The 21,718-nt window shown below is 71.8% G+C and overlaps 3 protein-coding genes across 3 annotated transcripts; 2 read left to right on the top strand and 1 right to left on the bottom strand.

The window, feature by feature from the left end:
• Window positions 1-235: 235 nt before the first annotated feature.
• Window positions 236-2,089, bottom strand: RARRES2 (retinoic acid receptor responder 2). Its single transcript, XM_082311597.1, has 5 exons — window positions 1,752-2,089; window positions 1,189-1,293; window positions 879-983; window positions 656-793; window positions 236-375 (listed from the first exon to the last, which is right to left on the bottom strand). The coding sequence occupies exons 1-4, from the start codon at window positions 1,914-1,916 to the stop codon at window positions 680-682; spliced, it is 489 nt and encodes a 162-aa protein (XP_082167723.1). The 5' UTR covers window positions 1,917-2,089; the 3' UTR covers window positions 236-375; window positions 656-679.
• A 1,882-nt stretch (window positions 2,090-3,971) lies between these two features.
• Window positions 3,972-12,665, top strand: LOC309590378 (uncharacterized protein). Its single transcript, XM_082311512.1, has 5 exons — window positions 3,972-4,113; window positions 5,864-6,032; window positions 7,649-7,757; window positions 8,444-8,557; window positions 9,053-12,665. The coding sequence occupies exons 2-5, from the start codon at window positions 6,009-6,011 to the stop codon at window positions 11,794-11,796; spliced, it is 2,991 nt and encodes a 996-aa protein (XP_082167638.1). The 5' UTR covers window positions 3,972-4,113; window positions 5,864-6,008; the 3' UTR covers window positions 11,797-12,665.
• A 3,609-nt stretch (window positions 12,666-16,274) lies between these two features.
• LOC309590420 (uncharacterized protein) lies at window positions 16,275-20,019 on the top strand. The gene is made up of 3 exons (XM_082311577.1): window positions 16,275-16,319; window positions 17,273-18,092; window positions 18,871-20,019. Exons 2-3 carry the CDS (start codon window positions 17,308-17,310, stop codon window positions 18,875-18,877), a joined length of 792 nt encoding a protein of 263 aa, XP_082167703.1. The 5' UTR covers window positions 16,275-16,319; window positions 17,273-17,307; the 3' UTR covers window positions 18,878-20,019.
• Window positions 20,020-21,718: the final 1,699 nt, after the last annotated feature.

The following is a 21,718-nucleotide window of genomic DNA, read 5'->3' as shown; positions in this document are numbered from 1 at the left end:
CGCCCCGAGCAGCTGGGGAGGGACTTGGCTCTACCCATTGCTCTGCCTGGACCCGCCGAGTCCCCGTCCCTCCGCCTGGGCTGGGGACGACGGGCAGGGGGTGACGCACCCAGGGCCGGCGGGGGAGCTGGCAGGGAGCCCCCACGGCCGGAGGGAGCCGGGGCTGAGCCCACCCCGGGCCCCCCACCCGCAGCGATCCCCGGTGGGAATAACGGCGGTGACAGCGGGAGCCAGAGCCGGGGTTTACTGGTGAGCTGGGGGGCAGGCGGGGGGGCACGTCCGGGACCGTCCTTCGGTGACGCGGTGCTGGGGGGCGGCAAGCGGGGCGGCCGGGGCGGTTCCCCGTGGCAGCGTCCGTCTCCTGGGGCTGGCGGCCTGGAGAGGGGACATGGGGAGGGGCTGGCTGCGGGAGGAACCCCCGCACACGCGTGTGCGCGCACACACGTGCATCTCCCCATGACCTCGTCCCTGTCCCCGTGTCCTGCGGGATTTCTCCTGGCCAAGGACAGTCCCCGGCTCCTGGGGGGGATCCCAGTCTGGCTCCGCTCTTACTGGGGGAGCGTCCACGTCCCAGCCAGCGCTGGGGGATGCCGGAGCGCTGCCGGCAGGAGAGGGCTGCATCCCCCCGCCCGGCCCCGCCGTCCCCGGCACCTACCGCGGGGGGACGCGGGGACGTCCCCTAGGCTGGCAGCCCCTTGGAGAAGGCGAACATGCCGGGGAGGTAGAGCGCGTCCGACGCCTTGCCGGCCTCCTCCACCGCCCGGCACTCCGCCTCGTCTCGCTGTTTGATCTCCTGCGGGGCAGAGCACGCGGGCTGGCACCCACCGCGGCCCGGTGGCCGGCGGGGACCCGTGCCGGTGCCGGGGGGGACAGCTCACCTTCACCGCCAGGTGATGGCTGGGGCCGCAGTTCTGGTACTTGTCCAGCACCTTGGGGACATCGCCGCTGTCGAACTTGTAGCAAGCCAGGCAGGTCGGCTTCCTCTGGGGGAGAGCACGGCGTGTCACCGCCCGGCCCCCGGCGACCCCCGGCGGCTCCCCACCAGCTCACCGCCCCGCCAGGCCCGGGGACGGCCTCGCCGCTGCCAGGAGCCGGCGTCCCCTCCGCGGCACAGGCGGAGGGACGGGGGGATCCGGGGGAGGCTGAGGTGCCCCGGTGGGGGGACGCCGGCCGGCAGCCCCGGCTCACCCGGTTCTCCAGGGTCCTGCAGTTCTGCCGCTGCGGTGTCCTCTTCCTGCAGGCCGTCTGCGCCAGGGTGACCCGCAGCTGGACGAAGGTCCCCGAGGGGTCCTCCTGGGGGGAGAGGGGGACAGCCGGGCGGCGCGGGCAGGGGGCCGCGGGGCACAGCGGGGAGGGGGCAGAGGGACCCCGACCCCTCACGGCCCCGGGGTAAACCCAGCTACAAGGAGGCTCCCCCCACGGGCGAGCGGGCCCGCACCGGGGGGTCCCCGGAGCCCCCAGCGCCTCCCGAGGAACGGGCACGTCCGAGCTGCCGCCGTCGGCGCTCCCGGCTACGCCGGGCTGGCCGGACACCAGCAGCCACTCGCCCCGCGGCCGGCCGTGGCACGGTTAATGAGTAGCTGAGCTCTGCCAGCCCCTGCCTGCGTGCCCCCGAGCCTGTGCCAGTGGGTCCGGCCCCACACCCGCCGTCCCCTCCCTCCGTGGCACCCCGACCCCCTCCGCGCCGACGCCGGGCCGGGGGCTCGGCCGCCATCTCGCCCCTCCCCGTGGCGGCCGCCCCCCGCGCTCACCCGCTCGACAGCCCCTTCCACCGCCTGCTCCTTGAAGAGAAAATGCACGTTGCTGCGGCCGTGGAAATACTCCAGCACCTCCTTCACCACCCGCCGCTGAAGCGGGGACGGGCTGGCGGCGGCCAGGGCCACCAAGCCCAGGCAGAGGGCTAACGGGAACCTCATCCCTGCGGCGGGGGGCTGCCGGGGCTGCCTGACCCCAGAGAGCCTCGCCGATCGACCCGCTGCTGGTTTTGGTCTTTCATTAACCGATTTCCTGGGAACTGCCCCTCTTTCCGCCCCCGGGCCGGCCCCGCAGGCTGCTTGCGCGGCCTCCGCTCCGGCACGGCCCCTCCGGCACGGCCACGGGGAGGAGGGGCTGGACATGGCTACGCCGGCGGCCGGCCGGCACGGGTGCCAACGGGGGGGACGCTGGCGTCGCCCCGGGGAAACGCCGGGCTCGCCTGCAGCCTCGTGCCCACCGGCATCAGGCGCCGAGGGGCCGGGGGGCTCGTGCCAGAGGCAAAAGAGCTGCTCGAGCTCGGTGCCGGCAGCCAAACGTCGCCGCGGCAGGCAGGGGCCTGGCGGCGGCCGCTGCCCTGCCCTGACACAGGGCCCGGCGGCGTGGTGGGCAGGGAGCCGCCGCAGCCGTGGGGCCTGGCTCTGCCCCGGCCGGGGCCATGGAGCCTGCACGGCACAGCCAGGCTGCCCCCAGATGCGCAAGGAGCCACGGCAGGCGAAAGGAGGACGGCAGCCGGTGCCCCGGGGGTGCCGGCAGCGCCGGGCACAGGGCGTTCATAGAATCACAGAATGGTTTGGGATGGAAGGGACCTTTCCAGGCCACCCAGTCCCACCCCCGCCATGGGCAGGGACATCTTCACCCAGATCAGGGTGCTCAGAGCCCCGTCCAGCCTGGCCTTGGATGTGTCCAGGGATGGGGCATCTCCCACCGCTCTGGGCAACCTGGGCCAGTGTCTCACCACCCTCAGCACAAACAATTTCTTCCTTATATCCAGTCTGAATCTCCCCTCCTTTAGTTTAAACCCATTCCCCCTTGTCCTGTCGCTACAGGCCCTGCTAAAAAGCCTGTCCCCCCCTTTCTTGTCGGCCCCCTTTAAGCACGGCAAGGCCGCAGTGAGGTCTCCCCGCAGCCCCCTCCTCCCCAGGCTGAGCACCCCCAGCTCTCAGCCTGCCCTCACAGCAGAGCTGGGCCACCCTCGGAGCATTTCGGTGGCCTCCCCTGGCCCCGCTCCCACAGCTCCATGTCCTTCCCGTGCTGAGGACCCCCGAGCTGGACGCGGGGCTCCAGGGGGTCTCCCCAGAGGGGGCAGAGGGGCAGAATCCCCCCCCTCGCCCCGCTGCCCACGCTGCGGGGGATGCAGCCCAGGAGACACTTGGCTTGCTGGGCGGCCAGCGCACATTGCCGGCCCGTGGCCAGCTTTCCATCCCCCAGCACCCCCAAGTCCTTCTCGGCAGGGCTGCTCTCCACCCCCCCATCCCCCAGCCTGTGCTGACACCGGGGGCTGCCCCCACCCAGGGGCAGGACCCTGCCCTTGGCCTTGTTGACCCCCATGAGGGTCACCCAGGCCCCCCTCTCCAGCCGGCCCAGGTCCCTCTGGGTGCCACCCCGTCCCTCAGGCGTGTGAACTGCACCGCTCAGCTCGGTGCCATCTGCAAAGGGGGGTTCGCACCCTCCCGCTCCCCCCGCGGCTCCGTCCCCCCGGGCCAGTGCCCGGTGCCGCGGCGGGGGCGAGGCTCCCCGGGAGCGGGAGGTGGGCGCTGCCGGGTGCCGGGAGGACGAACGCCCCCAAAACAAGCCGACAAAGCGCGGCGGCGGCCCGGGGCGGGCCAGGAGCAGCGGCCGGGGCGAGGAGGAGGAGGAGGAGGAGGAGGAGGAGGAGGAGGAGGAAGAGGAAGAAGGCCGGGCCCAGGGCCCCGCACCGAGCAGGGCCTCCCGCCCGCGGGGCTGCAGGGCCGGGCCCCGGGGCAGGCACAGGCCCCCCGGGCAAGGCGGGGGGGGACCCAGCGGGGGCTCCGCCGGGAGAGGCAGCGGCTCCGGCCCCTCCCGGTACCGGTAAGGCGGGGAACGGCGGCGGGGGGAACGCTCTGGCCCGCCCCGGGCGCTCTCTATGATGGCACCGGTGGGCGCTCTGGCAACGCGCCGGCGGCTCGGTGGTGCGGCAGGGGGCGCTCGAGCCGGGCCTACGGGTGCCGCCGCGGGCCACGCCCGCTGACCCGGAAGTGCTTTCGCCGAGCGGCGGGCGCGGCCCCTTCCTCCCGCTGCCGGGCGCCCGCCTGCCGGCCTCGCCGCCGCCACGACGTCACCGCCGCCACGACGTCACCGCCGCCACGACGTCATCGCGTGGCGGGACATCGGCAGCCCGTGAGTTTCCCCGCGGGAGGCGGCGCCGGGGCCTGGCCGGCGGCGGGCGGGTCGCTACGGCAACGCGCGGCCTGGCCCGGGGGGAGGCCGGGGGCCGCGGTGAGGGGCCGGGCCCGGGGCGGGGGGGTTTGTCCCCGGTAAAACCGTTCGCCGGGGCGTTAGGAACGGGATCGGGGCGGGAGAACCGACGGAGGCGGCGGAGAAGCGAGGAGCGGCCGGGTCGTCCCGCCCCGGTGCCGCCGGGAAGCGCTGCGGTGCGCCCGCCGCCTCGCCCGCCGCCAGGCCGACGTCGTGCCCGAGACCCGCTGAGCCCGGCGCGGGCTCCGGCCTCCGCCGCCGTGCCCGGCGTTTCGTCACCGCCGCGGGTGTCCTGGCCTCGCCGATCGGCACCGCGGCATCGGCACCGCGGCCCAGCCGGCACCGGCGCTCGGAGCCGCGCTCCGGATTTTCCCGGCGTGCCGCCGGCCTCCGCGGCTGCCACCCCGCAGGCAGCCCCGCGCCCGCCCGCAGCCTCCCGGGCTGTAAACGGACCCGGGGCCGGGGGAGGTTTGCCCGGCGTTGGATCAGAGTTGCCCCGCCGTCGCTGTTTCCCACCCTCCTGCCCCGGCGCTGCCCCGGTGCCGGTTCCTCCCTCCGAGGGGCTGGGGGGTTCGCGGCCCTGCCCGCACCCCTGCCGCCTTCTGCCCGCTGCTGCGGCGAGCCTCGGGGGATTCGCCCCCGCACGCCGCTCCTGCCTCGCCTTGGCCGCGCCGGGTCCGTGGCGGCGCTGGGGAGCGACGCGGCTCGGTTGAGCCATACGCAGAGCGCTGGCGGGGCGGCTCGCCGGGACTGAGCCGGCCACCGGCTCGTCAGCGCTTGGTGGGGGTTAGCGATCGGGGGGTAACGGCGCCCGCCGTGGCGCAGAGCTGCAGCCCTGCTGCTGCGGCGGCCCCCCGGGACACCGGTGGGTGTCCGCACCGCAGGGTCCCGAGCCTCCGAATGCGGCACGCTGCCGGGGAGGGCTGGCATCCCAGCCGGCTCCCACACGGCACAGCTCCGCAGCCTGCGCTCCTCTTGCCAGCCGGATTCCAAAAATAGTTCTAATTAAGCCCAGGCGTTTGTCAGGGCGGCCCGATCGCTGCCGGGGTTTTTAAAGGGCGACGCGGGGCTCACACGGGGCCGGGGGGCTCGTCTCCGAAGCGTGGTCGCTGCGTTAGCCCCCTCCTCGGGGCGCCCTGTCCCGCCTGGGGTGCTCGGAGAGGGGGGAACAGACCCGAAAGGGCGGGCGAGGCATTCCTTTCTGACCAAAACTGGGCAGAAGGCGTTTTACCGGTTGATCTCAGACCAGGTTTTGGGGAGGGAGGCGGCTCGGAGCCGGGCCGGGCAACCCTCGCGTCCCCGTGGCACGGGAGCTGGCAGAGCTGCGCCGTTGCCCGCTGGCTGCGGCAGGGCGAGGCCGCGCCGGGGCTGGTTCCCGCCTGCCGGGAGCTGTAGTTCCCCAGCCCCGCGGCCGCCAGCAGCACTCGGCGTGCAGTGACAGGCCTCTCGGCGTGGACTACAAATCCCAGTAGCGCTGCCTGCGCCGCTTTACTGTAAACAGAATGAATCCGGGCCAGACCCCGGGGTCATCGCCTTCCTCTCCCCGAAAATAACTCGGAGGAGGAGGAGGGATACGGACGCCAGCGGAGCCTCTCCCGAGGCGGCCGGGCTCCTCCAGCGCTGCCTCTCGGCTTTCCCCGCTCACCGGCTCCCCTCTCTCTCGCTCTCCCAGGGACCCGCAGCAGCCATTTGGAGGAAGTCGGGGAAGATCGGAGCCCGCGACCGTGGCGGAAGGCGGAGGGGAAGGACAGCCGCCGCCCCGCGCTCTCCCCGGAGCCGATGTCCTCTCCCCTCGCCGGGCGGCCCCGAGGGGAGCCATGTCTGCAGGGGGAGCGCCCCAGGTACGCGCGGGGCAGGGGGGGCACGGCTCTGTCCCCGGGGGAAGGGGCTGGAGCGGGGCCAGCTCCGACCGCGTCCCTCTGCGGCAGAGCGGAGCGCGCTGCCGGGGCGGTGGGGAGGAAGCCCTGCTCCATTTGCACACCGCGACATTTTGGGGGGGGCTGTTGGGGTTTTCCCGGGGGCTGGGAGCTCCTCTGGTGGTTTTCTTCGCGTAGTTTAGAAACACGGGTGCGCGGGGGCCGCGCAAGCCCCCTGCGGGGCTTTTTCTTTTAAATTGGCGCTTCTTAAAGTTCCGGCAGCCGTCAGAGCGCGGGCCGGGCTCCGTGTCGTCTGCCATCTGCTCTCCTTGCGCTCCTGCCAAGCTACGGAGGAGTTTTGAGGGAATAAGAGAGGAATCCCGGGGAGAGAAGACGGGTGGATTGGGTGTCGAGCTTCCCAGGAGAAGCTGCTCTGGCTCCTTCCAGAGGTTTCCTCCTCCAGTCCAGGTGCTGGCTGGGGTGGGAGAGGGGCTGGGGGATCACCCCCAGCGAGGGATCCGCTTGGGAAAGGAGTGATCTCGTTAGAGGGGGTGGTGAGTGTGGGGCTTCAGCCCTCAGCCAGCTCCGCTCCAGGGTTTCTGCTCTTGCTGGTGGGGAAACTGAGGCACGGAGGGGAAGCGGCTTTCCTGTGCCGAAACAAGCCGGTGGCAAAGCAGGAGGCGTCACCCCGAGCCCCTGCCCTCCCACGCCTCTGCCTGCCTGCTCTGCCTGTACCTCCCCATGCTGGCTCCTTTCCTGGAGGTCCCGCTGAGCCAGGACCCCTCGAGCTCTCAGGTTCAGGTTCAGCGGGGTGCGGGGGCTTTCTGAGGGCCCAGCTGTTCAGAGCGGTGTGGCCGGCCTGTCCCCCCCGGGCACGGTGCACGCCTCGCCGTGGGGCAGGTCCTGGCAGTGGCCCAAGGGTGTCAGGCACCGATTCGAAAGCCCACTGCCCGTCACGGAGTCACAGCGTCGTTTCTGGTTGGAAAAGAGCTTTGAGATCCTCGAGTCCAACCGCTAACCCAGCGCTGCCAAGGCCACCACTAACCCATGTCCCTAAGCACCACATCTCCCCGGCTTTTCAATCCCCCCGGGGATGGGGACTCAGCCCCTGCCCTGGGCAGCCTGGGCCAGGGCCTGGCAGCCCTTTGGGGAAGGGATTGTTCCTAACACCCACCCCAACCCTGCCCTGGCACAGCTTGAGGCCGTTCCCTCTCGCCCCAGCGCTTGTTCCTGGGGAGCAGAGACCGACCACCCCGGCTCCAGCCTCCTTTCAGGCCGTTGCAGAGAGCGATGAGGGCTCCCCTCAGCCTCCTCTTCTCCAGGCTGAGCCCCCCCAGCTCCCCCAGCCGCTCCTCCCCAGCCTTGTGCTCCAGCCCCTGCCCCAGCCTCGCTGCCCTGCTCTGGCCACGCTCCAGCCCCTCCATGGCCGCCTTGGGGTGCGGGGCCCAGCGCTGAGCACAGCACTCGAGGGGCGGCCTCACCAGTGCCCAGCGCAGGGGCACCATCCCTGCCCCGCTCCTGCTGGCCAAAAAACCCAAAGAACCAAACCCCAAAAAAGCGATGGCGATCCGCTGAAGTACTTCTCCTCTCTCCTGGACCAGGCTGCCCACGCCCTGAACCTGCTCCCTTACCCCAGGCTGAGCGAGGTGCCGAGAGCCGGACACGAGCTGGATGCTGTCGGCGCGGAGATCCCGTCCGACCCCTGCACAGGTGAGCGCCGGCGCCGGCGAGCGGGCGGCACCGCGCCGGGCAGGCAGTGCCGGTGTGGGAGGGGGGGATGTGGATGCGCTTGTGTGTTCTCCGGAGTACAGGCGGTCCTGCGGTTACGCCAAGTCCAACTGACTGCCGGCAACAGTCTCGTCTTGACCGGGGTGGGGGGGTGCAGGGGGTGACACAAAGATCGTATGTAAATGTATGCAAATGAGGCACCGCTGGGATGAATCCCCAGCCCGAAGCTGGAGGCCGCCGCTCTGCCGGCCCAGCTCCTCTCCTAAAGATGGAGCCTTCTCGTCTGCTTGGGAGGCGCGGGTTGGAATTAATGGCATTTTTGCGGTAGCCTTTGAAACGGGATGATCAAAGCGCTGGGTGGGATGGAGGGGTGCGCGGGTGAGCCCGCCAAAGGCTGCGGGAAGAGTCGTTTTTCCGAGGAACGGCGCTCCTTCCCACCTTTCGCCTTGCTGGCAGGAGGGAGCCTGGTGCTGGTGTTGCCTTTTATCTTTAATTACACTTCAGGCAGCAGAAGCTTAAAATAGATGAAAGCGATGCCCCCAGGCTTCGTTAAGTTTAGCTTATTTGTGAATTAACGCAGGCATCTCCCGCGTAACGACGTCTGTGCCGAACGCGTGTTTTGCAGCGTGACACAGTTCACGGTGACCAGCTCTTATCCCTTCAACCAGGCTACAGATTTTTCAAGCCCGGTGGTTTGTTCGGTATCAAACAGTCGGAGGAGCCGTACGCCGAAGGCCAGCAGATGCAGGAGGAGAGCAAGATCCTCGTGAGCCCCTGCGCGGGTAGGTGCTCCGCGCGCCCCGCCGGAGGCGGTGGGAGCGGTGGGAAACCCGGCTTTGGGGGGGATGTTCCTCTTGTGGGCAAAGGCCGTTTTGGGCCAGTTTGCAGCCATTTTGGGCCAGTTTGCAGCCATTTTGGGCCAGTTTGCGGCTGTTTCAGGCCAGTTTGCGGCCATTTCGGGCCAGTTTGCGGCTGTTTCAGGCCGGTTTGCAGCCATTTTGGGCCAGTTTGCAGCCATTTCAGGCCACTTAATGGCAAGTTTTTGCTATCGCTGCTGCTGCCAGCGCCACTTTCGGCGAGTCGGGGGGGGGCGGGCTCTGGGCAGGGCTCTGATCCCGCTGATTCTTCAGGGTGTGATAAACGGCAGTGATTTAGGTAGCCCTGGGAGGAGCAGGGAGTTGGACTCGATGGTCCTCATGGGTCCCTTCCAACTTGAGATATTCTGTGATTCTGTGAGAGACTCTGACAGTAACGGCTTGAATCTTTTTGAAATCCAGTTGAGCCCGGTCGAGTGAATAAAGTGGAGCAGCCCGAGGAGAAGCCGGGGGCAGCTGCCGGCTCCCTGGAGCTGTATCCCGCTGCCGCCAGCAGTTCCAGCCGCTGGTTTCACGGTGGGCAGCGTGCGCCCGAGCGGGCGGGCATGGAGAGAGACGGCGCCGCCGGCCTCAGCCCGCTCTCCAGCCGGGTGGCCTGCTGGGTGCCGCAGCTCGGCGCCGGCCCTTTCCGCTGCGCCCAGTGCGGGAAAGGTTTCCGGCAGAAGCAAAGCCTCATCACGCACGAAAGGATCCACACCGGAGAGAAACCCTACAGGTGCGGGGACTGCGGGAAGAGCTTCAGCCAGCGGCCCAACCTCCTGACCCACCGGCGGGTGCACACCGGGGAGCGCCCCTTCCCCTGCGCCCAGTGCGGCAAGAGCTTCAGCCAGAAAGCCAACCTCCTGGCCCACCAGCGCATCCACGCTGCCGGGGAGAAGGCGCTGGCGGGGGGCGAGCAGGAGGACGGCGCTTCCGGCAAGCCGAAGCTGCGATCGCAGCAGCGGAGTTACCAGGAGGACACCCCCTTCGTCTGCCCCGAGTGCGGGAAGAGCTTCAGGCAGAAGCCCAACCTCATCACCCACCGGAGGATCCACACCGGCGAGCGGCCCTTCACCTGCTTCCTCTGCGGCAGGAGCTTCAACCAGAAGACCAACCTGGTCACCCACTACCGGGTGCACACCGGGGAGCGCCCCTTCGCCTGCACCCAGTGCGGCAAGCGCTTCACCCAGAAGACCAACCTGGTGACGCACCAGAGCACCCACACAGACCTCCGTCCCTACCCCTGCGGGCAGTGCCAGAAGTGCTTCAAGGACAAGGTCTCCCTCAAAGCCCACCAGAAGACCCACGCCCCGCGCCAGCGCCGCTGCCCGGGCCGCAGCCCTGCCGCCGGCCTGCCCTACGGGGCTGCGCCCACCCTGCTGCAGCCCGGGGGTCCCGAGCAAGAGCCCCCCTTCAGCCCCATGCCGCCGCTGCCCGTTCAGAAGATCCCCGAGGGCCAAGAGCTGTACTCGTGCTCGGAGAAGAGCTTTCCCCCGAAGGAGCCGCTCCTGCCGCCCCAGCAAGCCCCCCTGGGCGAGCAGGCCTTCCCCTGCGTCCAGTGCGGGGAGGGCTTTTGCCAGAAGGTGACTCTGCTCCGGCCGCAGCACAGCCCCGCCGCCGAGGCTCCCGGCGGCTGCGCGGCGGCCTTCAGCCACGGCCCGCACCTCCTGGGGCACCTCGGGGTGCAGCCGGTCCTGGGGGAAGCGACCGCCCCAGCTCCCCCGGCCGCCGGCGCGGAGAAGCCCTTCATCTGTAACCAGTGCGGCAACAGCTTCGGCCTCTGGCTCTCCCTCGTGGCCCACCAGAAGACCCACGCCGGCCAGAAGCCCTACCCGTGCCCTGAGCACGAGAAGAGCTCCGGCGACGAGCTCTCCCCCAAAGCTGCGCAGGAGAAGCAGGCGGAGGGGAGAGCCTGGGTCTGCCCCGAGTGCGGGAGAAGCTTCGCCCAGTACGAGCGCTTGGTAAAGCACCGGCAAAACCACCGGGGCAGAGGGCCCTACCGCTGCGACGTCTGCGGCAAGCGGTTCAGCCTGAAGACCAACCTGGTGACCCACCAGCGCATCCACACCGGCGAGCGGCCCTTCACCTGCGGCGTCTGTGGCCGCCGCTTCAACCAGAAGGGGAACCTGGTCACCCACTACCGCACCCACACCGGCGAGCGCCCCTTCGCCTGCACCCAGTGCGGCAAGCGCTTCGCCCAGAAGCCCAACCTCATCGCCCACCAGAAGACGCACACCGGCCGGCAGCCCTTCACCTGCCTGGAGTGTCCCAAGCGCTTCAAGAGCAAACTCTCCCTGCGCGTCCACCAGCGCGTGCACGCGGCGGAGAGACCCCAGAGCGAGCCGGGCCAGGCCGCCGGCCTGCAGAGCCACCCCGGGAGCCCCTATCCCTGCTCCCTCTGCGGGGAGACCTTCGAGGAGCACGGGGAGCTGCAGCTGCACCGGCAGGGCCACGCCGGGGAGCGGCCGCACGCCTGCGCCGAGTGCGGGAAGCGATTCCGGCAGAAGGTGAATCTGGCCGTTCACCAGAGGACCCACACCGGCGAGCGGCCGTTCCGCTGCGCCGAGTGCGGGAAGGGCTTCAGCCAGAAGGCTCACCTCCTCCGGCACCGCAGGACGCACGCCGGCGGCATCCCGCCCTCCTGCTGCGAGGGGACCTGCCCGGCGCACCCGGAGGAGCCGGACGCCCGCGACGCTCCCTTGGGAAAGGGCTCCGAGCCCCCCGGCATGCTGCTGCCCCCCTGCTCCCGCGGTGCCGCTCACGGATCGCTGGCTCGGGAGGAGCTTCGGCCGGCAGCGCAGCCCCCCAACCGCCCGGAGAGCCCCTCCGGGGCGGCAGACATCCTCCTGCAGCTGATGCAGGAGGAGCACCACCTCGGCTCCGGCTCCCAGCACCCGCAGGAGGGGCCGGCGGGGCAGTGCCCCTGCAAGTGCACCGAGGGAGGGGAAGGCTTGAGCCCGAAGCCGCCCAGCCTGCCGCCGCAGTGCTGCTGCGCCGACTGCGTGAGCCAGCGGCAGCTGCTCCTGAAGCCCCAGCCCGACTGCCGTGCGGAGCTCTGGTGCAAGTACGGTGCCTGCGGCAGAAGCTTTGAGGAGAAACGAGTCCTGAGAGTGCCTGAGAGAGCGCACGGCGAAGAGAAACCCTCGCCGTGCCCCAGCTGCTTGTAACGCCTGCGCGGGCTGCCGAAACCTGCGCCGGGCGAGGGACCGGACCTCGTCGCTCTTGCACTAAAAGGCACCAAACCTAAAGAGGCGGCGGCTCGCGCCGGGGGCCGCTCGCTGACCAAACGAGGACAGTGCCGAGGGAGAGCCTCAAGCCGGGACTCGCGGTGCCCACCGGGACACGGCGGCGGTGGGGACTCGGGAGAAGCGTGGTGGATTTGGGAACTCGGAGGCCCCTACGGGCGGGCGTCGGAGGGGTGGCGCAGGAGGCGGACTCGGCCGAGCTCTCCGTCTCGCCAGTGTACCAAATCCGTAGTGGGGATGGAGCCGAGGAGCAGCGACAGGACCCTGGAGCCGCAGCGTTTGCTCCCGCTGGGGCTGCACGGACCGGAGGGAGCGGGAAGAGCTCGGGACGTGGGATCTATCGGCTTAAAAACCGCTTCCGTCGTGCAGCCGGCCCGGCAGCGGCACGTCCGCCTGCTCCTGCCTCCGGGTTCCGCTGGGCAACGCACGGACCCGGAGCCGGCCCTGGGGCAGAGCGGGGCCTCCGTGGGCCAAGAGCTTCTCCCAGAACCCTCCATCCCCTCTCTTCCCGACTGGATGTCGTTCCGCAAGGATGCGTTTGGGATGGAACGGCTTTGCCAGGCGGGAGGAGCGAGCGGCGGGAGGCAGGGAGAGCTGGGGGGAGGCGCCGGGGCCCTCCTGCCTCGCAGGTGACCTCCTGCCAACGCTCCCCGGCCAACGGCGCAGGATCCGGCCTCTGGCTTCCCTGGGAGAGCGCTGGGAAAACGGGAAACAGCCGGGAAAACGGCCTGGAATCGTCTCGGCTCACCTCTGCTTCCAAAAGGGACCCGGGAGAAGCCTCTCCTCCGTCCCGGAGGGGCCGCGCAGGGTGACGGGGGGGTGGGGAAGGGGGGGGTGTAGCTTGTGCTTCTCTGCTTGCTCTGTGGATAATCTTTCTGACTAGCACCTCTTTCTGGTACGCGATTAACTTCTGCCTGGGCGACCCCGACGCGCCGGGGCAGCGGCAGCGGCCGTAGGCTGCCGGAGCCTTTGCGCTAGCTCGTGGTGGTGGTGTCTGCCCGTTTCCCTGCCGGCGCGGCGCCCCGGCTGCCGCAGAGGCACCGGTGGCTTGCTGGGGCATGCCTGCCGTCTCCGCTTCCCCGTCGGTGCGGCAGAGCCCGTGGCAGCGGGAGGCGAAGCTGGGGAGCCGCTTCGTCAGGCGTCCGGGGAAGGGAATGGGAACCGCGCGCCTGAAAGCCGGTCTCGCTTTGAAGCGTGCTTCAGCCGAAAGGGGAAACGAATCTCGCCTGCCGCGTCGGAGGGGAACCGTCGTCCCGTCGCCGCCCTCCCGCGCGCCGGCAGCCGCCCGGTCCTCGGCCCCAGCTGCGGCGCAGGAGCCGCATCTCGCGGTGCCGGCGGCTGCGAGCGTCGGGCAAAGACCTTCCTTGAAATCACAGGGGATGGATGGTGTCACCGCAGCCCGGCTCGGTGCCGCGCCGCTCGCCGCCAGCGCCCAGCTACCGCTGTGGGTTTTGGGGTGCATCCCAAGGGGCGTAGCCTAAGGAGAGGCTTTGGCACCTGCCGGGAGCCGGGGCGGCAGCTGAGGGGACACCGGGACGGTCACGACTGGAGCTTTGCCGGGGTGAGGCAACGAAGCAGCTGGGTGGGAGCTGCCTGGCAGCAGGGTCCTGGCACCCGAAATCCGGCAGGCTGGGCCCCGGCCCCCCCCGCCCGCAGGCAGACGCGCCGCCCTCCTCCCCCCGCTCCGCTCCAGCAGCATTTCAGGTCCTTGCAATTCTATTTTTTTGAGGTTATTTAAAATAAAAGCTTTCTCACAGCAGGCTCCTGGCTCCTCCGTCCCGGGAAGCGTCGGGGCCGTACTGCGGAAGGAGCCCGGCCAGGCGGGGACAGCGGGGTCTCCTTAAGCTTAATCTTAAAGCTTAAATCTAGGCCTGAGTTTAGGCTGAGGCGAAGGCGGGTGAATTTCTGGCTGGGCCTTGGGCTCTTCCCGACCTCCAGGGCTAAAGCCGCATCCCTGGGCTCTCTCCTTCCCTGGCGGAGCCGGCGGCGGCGTGGCACCTGCGGCTTGGCATGCGTGCCAGGGCCAGCCGCCGGCTGCGGCACCAGAAGGTGACGGCAGGGACGGCGTCGCAGGCGCCATGGATGCGGTGCCAGAGGAGCCACGGTGCCAGAGGAGCCGCCGTGCCGGGCAGCCCCAGCCGCGGCGCCGGTTGTTGGTCCCCGCGTCCGCTTTGCTCCTCTCGTTTTGTCGCAGTTCAATTTACGGTCGTGCTGCTGGCAAAGCCGCTTGCCGAAGCGCTCCTGGTTTTTCCATCTGGTAGCAAAAAACCTCTCAGAGGAACGGGGAAAACGTGCAGGATTGTCCGCAAAACCGGTGACTTGCAGCGCTTCCTAGGGCGGGGGGGCCAAATCCCGGCTGCTCCGGGGCTCGTGCTCGGCTCCTTCCCTCGGCGCGGCTCTGGCCGCCAGACGAGCCGGCCCTGGCACCGCAGCAGGCTTCGATCGGTGCGGGCCCTGCTCCGCCGCGTCCCCCGGCTCGCGGAGCTGCTGCCCTCCGTAACCCCGCCGTGGTGGGCAGCGGCTCTGCCCCGCAGCTGCCAGCCCCCAGCCCGGCTCGCCGGGACCACCAGCGCGGCCAAGGGACCGGGACCGGCGCTGGGCCCGGTTTTCCCTCCTACGGCGGGGCCGGGCGCCGGGGGAGCCGATCGGAGGGCGTCAGGCCTCTGTCGTGCAACCGCAGCCGAGGCTCTGGGGGTTGGGGGGCATCCAGCTTCGTTACCGGTAACGTCCGCTGACGAACCCCTCCAGGGAGGAATCCTTTGGCAGAGAGGCGCCGGCCCCGGGCTCCCCTCGCCCCCAAACACCTCAAAGCTCCTCCCGGCCCAAACCTTCCCGGGAGCAGCCGTTCTGGGGGGAAGCCATGGGCCGGAGACACCCGCAGCCCACGGCGCTGCCCAGCCCTGCGCCCTGCCACCCAGGAGGCGTTTGCCAGGAGCTGCGCCTGGCCGTGCCGCTCACCGCGCTCCGGTGGGGACGTGGAGCCGAGGCGGCCTCCTGCCGTCCCCCCGCCACCGCTCGGGGACAGGCGTCCCCTGTCCCGGCCCCCGGCAGCCCCCGGTCCCGCCACCTCCGCCAGAAAGGGAGCGACACCAGCGTCATGGCTTCCCAGCCGCGTCCTGGCCGTCCCCGCACCGCAACGTTGCCCCTGGCCAGCTCCAGCACTCCTGGTCCCGGTCCCCTTGGGAAGGGGACAACAGCCAGCTCCCGGCTTCGGCTTCGGCGCTGGGAAGGCAGGCGCGGACGGGGCCGGTGTCTTGCCATCGCCTGGCCCCGGCACAGCAGGTCTGGGCAACGGAGCGATAGCAATCTCTGCCGAACAGCATCCCAGCCGAGCGCCGGCAAGCTGCGGCCTGCGGAGAGCTGCTGCGCCCGGCACGGCTGGCGGGTGCCCAGGGCTGTCCCCGGCCGTGCCGCGCTGCCTATGCCGGGCCCGGCGCCCTCCAACGCGCTCTGCCACCACCGAACCTCTCCAGGACACTGGGGGCTGCGAGCGCCGGCGTTGGTTACGGCCTGGAGGTGCTTGTGGCACGCACGAGCTCCCGGCGGTGCCGGCTGGGGTTGCCGCGGGACCACAACGGGCAGAAAGGCCTCGTCCCCGGCCGCGGTGGGAGCTCAGGACCGGCACGGCCCCCGGGGTGGGCACTGCACGGCCCACGGTACCCGGCAAGGGCGGCCCCGGCGCTGTGCGTGGTGGGCTCCGCACCGCAGCACCCGCTGCCGTCGCAACCAGCCCGTGGCTCAGCCGGGGCGGCTCGGGGAGCGGTGGCACGGGCGGCTCTGTGCCGGGGCCACCGTCACATCCGCTGTGCTGCAACCAAAACGCAGCCCGGGGTTGCCGAGGCCGGCCGGCGGCTCTCGCTCCGGCACTGCCTGGCCGCAGCTCCCGTGTCAGGTCGCCCGCCGGCACGGGCTGTGTGGCCGGCGCACGGGGCCTGGCAGAAGCCGCCGCTCCCTCGCAGGCCGGGGTGATTCGGCACCACCGGGGTGATTCGGCACTGCTGGGGCGTCCCGGTGCCGGTGCCGGAGCCGGCCCCGACCCATGGCACTGGGCAACCTCGCCGCCTGCCGGAGTCGCCCGCGGGCTCGGAGCTGGGGGACACCCAGGTCCCACCGGGGGTGGGGGGGCCCCGGGGCCGGGCCCCACTTGCCCTGGGGCAAACACACGCCGGGGCCACTGTGCGGCCCCCCCCCCCCCCGGCGCGCCCCCCCCCCCCGCCCCCCGCCGTTCCCGGTCCCCCCGGTTTTGGGGCGATCCGGGCCGGATCCCGGCCCCGGGCCGGGCTGAGGTTGCCACGGGCCGGCGGGCGATCGCCCTGCGGGGGGTCCGGTCGCCCCCGGGGCGGAGCCGCCGCAAGGCCGGGGCGAGGGGCGCGGCGGGCCCGGTGCGTCAGGCGGGCGGGGCCGGCGGGAGGCGGCGGCGGCGGCGGCGGCGGCTCCTCGGGCAGGTCAGCACCGGGCGGGGGGAACCGGGGGAACCGGGGCGGGGGGGAGCGGGGCCGGGGACCCCCCCACGCCGCGCCCCGGGCAGCCCCTGCCCGGCCCCGCGGCGGCTGCGGCCCGGCCCGGCCCCGCCCGCCCAGGAAGCGCCGCGGGAGCCGCCCGGCGGGGATGCGCCGAGGGGGCCGGGGCCGGGGCCGGGGCCGGGGCCGGCCGGGCCCAGCGCGACGCGACCGGACGGGAGCGGGGGGGCCCCCGGCGCCCGGTGCAGGGGAGGGCGGCTCGGCCCCGCTCGGCTCCGCTCGGAACCGCTCGGCCCCGTTCGGCTGGGCTCGGCTGGGCTCGGCCCCGCTCGGCTGGGCTCGGCTCCGCTCGGAACCGCTCGGCCCGGCTCGGCCCCGCTCGACTGGGCTCGGCCCCACTCGGCTGGGCTGGGCTCGGCTCGGCTCGGCCGCATTCGGCTGGGCTCGGCCCCGCTCGGGCCGGTTCGGCTCCGCTCGGCCTGGTTCGGCCCCTCTCGGCCGCGCTCGGCGCCTCTCGGCTCGGCTGGGCTCGGCCCCGCTCGGCCCGGCCCGGCGCAGCCCGCCTCCCTCCCGGGGCCGCAGCGTGGGGTCCCCCGGGCCCCCCAACCCCGGGCCCGGCCCCGGCGGCCAAAGCCGCCCCCCAGCCCCGCTCAGCGCCCCGGGGCAGCTGCCCACACCCTGCCTGCGCTCGGCAGGCAGCTGCCCGCCAGCCCGGCACGTGGCCGCGTGCCCGCCGCGGTCGAGGCCGAGCCCCGACACCTCCGGGGCTCCCCAGGCCGCGCCGCCGCAGCCCCCGCGGGGGAGCCCCCGGTGCCGCCGGGGCGGGGGACGCGGCGGGTGGGAGCTCCGGAGGGGGTCGGCGGTGCCGGCACGCCCCAGTCCGACCAGTTTCCCGGAGGCGCCGGGAGCTGCAGCCCTTCCCTGTCTGCGCTCCCCAGGGATGCGGGCGCCGTGAGCCGGGCAGCGGGCGCCCATGACGGACCTGGCTTCGCCCGCGGGCGAGAACCCCTTCGCCTTCCCGGGCGGCGAGGAGGGCCTGGGGGATGAGAAGGCGCTGGTGATCCACAGCCAGGCGGAGGAGGAGGCGGAGAAGGAGTTCAAGTGCATCCTCTGCGGGGAATGCTTCGGCCAGCAGCCCAGCCTCGCCCGGCACCAGAAGCACCACGCCGGGGAACGCGCCTTCATCTGCGCCGAGTGCGGCAAAGCCTTCAGCCTCAAGCACAACCTCATCATCCACCAGCGCATCCACACCGGGGAGCGTCCCTACCAGTGCGGCGTCTGCCAGAAGAGCTTCAGCCTCAAGCAGAACCTGCTCACCCACCAGCGCATCCACAGCGGCGAGAAGCCCTTCTCCTGCCAGCGCTGCGGGAAGCGCTTCCGCGAGCAGCGCTTCCTCCTCAACCACCAGCGCACCCACGCCGAGGACCGGCCCGGCACCGCCGCCGAGGTCCGGCCCGGCGGCAGCCGCTCGCCGGAGCCGCATGAGGCAGCCGGCGGCCCCTTCGCCTGCGCCCGGTGCGGGAAGGGCTTCGGCTGCCGGAGCAGCCTGGCCGCGCACCAGCGCAGCCACGGCGGCGAGCGGCCCTTCGCCTGCCCCGACTGCGGCAAGACCTTCAGCCAAAAGGGCTCCCTGAAGATCCACCGGCGCACCCACGCCGGCGAGACCCCCTTCGCCTGCGCCCAGTGCGGCGAGAGCTTCGCCCAGAAGGCCGACCTCACCGCGCACCAGAGCACCCACGGGGCCGAGGCCGCCCTCACGTGAGACCCCCCCGCGCCTCGGCGCCCCCTCCGCTCCCACCGCGGGGCCCGGCGGTGCCCGCGCCGCCCCCCGCCTTCGGGGCTGCCCCGCCGGGGCTCTCCCGCTGTGGCCCCCCGAGCCGGTTCCCCCCCAGGTGGCGCGGGAGCACCCGGCGCCGTGCTCGCGCTCCCTCCTGCGACGGGGGATTCTCTCCCGGGGGAGCTGGGGGTCCCTAGACGCTTCCCTGGGGTTTTGGGGCACGGGGCAGCCCCGTCGGCACTGCATGGGGAGCCGCCGGCACGCCCGCTCGGGGCACACAGCCCAGCCCGGCCACGCACGTAGCCGTGCCCGGCGTGACGGGGCGCCAGCAGCCCCACCTTGGCCTGGGAACCCTCCGGGCCGTGCTCCTCACCCGCTTCCGGCCCCTCGGCCTCCTGCTGGGGTTTTTCTCCTGACGGTCACGAGGCCGATCCCGCCAGCGCCGGGAGCCTCGGGCCCTCCCGTCCCCCGCGCCGGCAGGAGCCTCGTGCAGCCCGCATGGTTCCCGGGGAGCCCTTCCTCCCCTTCGCCCCGTGCCGTGGCGGCGCAGCCTCCTGCCGCAGCTTAAACCCCCTGGGCTGGGGCAAGAGACCATGGAGGAGGAGGAGGGAGGTTTCCCCAGGGCATCCCCACGCGTCCCCCTGCCCTGCCCTGCCCGGCGCGGCTGCAGTCCGGCATGGTGAATCCGCTCGCCTTCCCCACGTGGCCAGCGTGCCGGGTGCCGGCGCGGGGTAACCTCTGCTGTGCTTGCTCGCCCAGGGAATGACGGCTGCGAATGCCAGAGCGGAGCCAGATCTCAGCAGCCGCCGGCCACACGCCGCGTTTCACGGGGAAGGAGCCGCACCGCCACGCTGCCGGGGAGAGGGGCGTGAAGAGGAGGAGGCAGCGGCTCGCCCCAGCTGCGCAGAGCCCCCGCCGGCACAGAAATCGCACGAAATAAAGATAAAATAAAACACAAAGCTCGAGGGTGGAGACTGCTTCCCCACCGGCGGCAGCTCCGGCGCAGAGGAGGGACTGCGGCGAGGCGGGGGGCTGCACCCCGCTGCGGCGAGGCAGAGAGCCCCAGGCCAGGCAGCGCAGAGGTCCCGGCGTGGTGCCGGCGGCGAGGAGCCAAAGGACAACGCAGAGGCGGCGGGGAGCACCCGGCCAGGAAGGTGCGGGGTTGGGGCGGCAGGGCGGACCGCGAGGACCCGGCTGGTGGGAAGGCTCCACTCCGGAGATGTGCCGGCGCCGAACCGTGACCAAGAGCCAGAGCCTGGCTGGGAGAGGTGAGCCGCAGCCGGGACGGGCAAACTGCCCTGCTCTGCCGTGCCAGGCACGAGCGGCTGCAGGTGGGGACCGGCGTGTGGCACGGTCCCAGCTCCTGGTGACGGGAATGTCCCGGCCGCTGCCGAATCCTGAGGGAGCTTGGCCGGGGCTCCCTCCCGCAGCCCCCCCCGCGCCCTCGCATCACCCCTCCTGCGACGCCGTGGGCCAGCCGCGGGCTCCAGGGCGAGCGTCCGGGGCGAGCGTCCCCGCGGGGGGGACGTGTGGCACTTTGTGACACCCCGGCCTTCGCCCCGCGCCGGCGGCAGCGCCGCCCATCCCCGGGCAGGACGCTCCACGTGGGTAATAACAAACCGGAGCAGCAGGAATGCGTTTTCCAAACCCAGGGATGTTTTTCCCCAAACGCGTTGCTCCGCACAGGGCTGTCTCGGCATCGGCCACCAGCCGGGCTCGGCCCCGGCAGCTGCGGGTTGCCGGCCGGCGCTGCGCTGCCCACGAGCTTCCCCTCGGCTCTGGTACCCTCGGACGAGACATGAAGCCCCGTGCGGGTGCCTGCCCAGGGACCCCCGCGCTGCCCCGTCCCCCCGCCGCTTCCTTTGCCGCTGCTGTGTGGAAATGCCGGTACGTCGATGTGTATCATTAAACGAATTAAGCCTGGAAAATCCCGCGTCTCCGTCTCACGGGGAGCTCGGGGAGCCCCTCCAGGTCCCTGCACCCCCAGGGGCACCCCGTCCCCGGGCTGGGTGTGCGGAGCAGAGCTGGGGGAGCCGCGCCGGCCCTCCCGCCGGTGCTCTAACCCAGCCGGGGTCTCCTGGAGAGCAAATGCAAACACGGGAACGCGTATTTAGCAAAACACCCAAGTTATATTCCGTGTTCGTGGTTCACGCTGTGCTGTCAAGCCGGGCACCGCGTTTGAGCGAAGGCTCTGGGTGTTTCACGGTGGCGGGGGCCTGGGGAGCCGCTGCAGCCTCTGCTCGGGCGCATCGAGGCCGCTCCTTGCCGAGGACGGAGCTGCTCGGACAGCGGCGTGGCCAGGTCCGCACCGCCGGCTGCTGGCGAGCGACGGGCCGCGTGGCCTCGCTCTGCGAGGCACCGGCTCCATGTGGCTCCCTCCTCTCCGGCACGGCTCGGGGGGTTTCTCTCTCATGAGTGGGTGTTTGAGCCTTGTGCCGGCCGCAGCGGGGTTTGCTCCCACCTCCCCCTTGCTTTTCTGCGCTCTCCAGGCTGCCGAAGGCCCCGCGTCGCTGGCGGGACGGTGGCGGAGCAGGACCCCTGCTCGCCCTCCCCAGCGAGCCCCTGGCAGGCACCCGCCCCAGCCTCTCCTGCCCGGCTCACTGGCTGCCGCTGCCGCAGGCTCGGCTGGATCCTGTGCCAGGGATCGGCAGAGCGGGTGCCACGCCTCCGCCATCCCAAGGGAGGGACGTAACTGGGATGAGCAGTGGCCAGGAGCAGGGAAACCCCCGCGCAAGCCGGTCACCAGCCTGGGGACCGCTCCACGGGCTCAGGCCGGGCGTGCTGGCCAGCGCGGTGAGCCTGGGCTGTGCCGCAAGCTCAGCCATCCCCGCCGCACCCTGCCGCGGGTGCTGCCGGCCCGGAGCACCCAGGGAATCCTTCCTGTGCTTGGCACTGCCCGGAGAACCGCTCGTCGCTGGCATTTCGAGAACGTGCTGGAGAGGGTGCCGGCACGGATCACACAGCGGGCACGGGGTGTTTGCCGCTGGTGTGGGGAGTGTGGATGAAGCTCTGCTGCCGGCGCATGGGCTGCGGCGGGCACGAGGCTTCCTTTGCGGCACATACCGGTGCCCTACGGTTGTCTCTGCCCCACAAACCCCGGCAGCACGGTCGCCGTCCTGGCACGGCCGCAGCCCGGCGCCTCCCGTCTCTTCCCTGTCCCTCGTCGCCGCCGGGCTCTGCCCCTGCCGCCCTCGCCGCTTTCATGGCGGTGGTTCCCCTTTGCAGCCGCCTGCGCAGAGCACCCACGCTGCCGGCGGGGAAAATCACCAGCGGCACGGGGCCCCCGCGCAGCACCGGCACCCCGGGTTGCGCACGTGGGCGGGGGGCAGCCCCGTGTCCTGGCGTCCCTGGCGTCCCCAGGGTCTCTGGTTCTCTGGGACCGTGTGGCCCTCGATCTCTGGAGCTGCAGGATCCTTGGGATCCCTTAGTTCCCGGATCCCTTGGTCTCTGAGGTCCCTGCGTCCTCACGTCCCAGGTCCCGATGTCCCTGACACCTGGTGTCCCGACATTCTGACATCCCCGTGTCCCAGCCCTGCTGTTCCCTGCGCCCACACTGAACGTTGCGGCTCCGCTCCGGGGGCTCCGCAGCCGGTGCCGCCCTCCCCGG

The sequence above is a fragment of the Platalea leucorodia genome, assembly GCF_965183815.1.
Source record: "Platalea leucorodia genome assembly, chromosome: 1".
Classification (NCBI taxonomy): domain Eukaryota; kingdom Metazoa; phylum Chordata; class Aves; order Pelecaniformes; family Threskiornithidae; genus Platalea; species Platalea leucorodia.
Note: the sequence above shows the minus strand (reverse complement) of the source record. Positions and strands in the feature narration are given on the sequence as shown.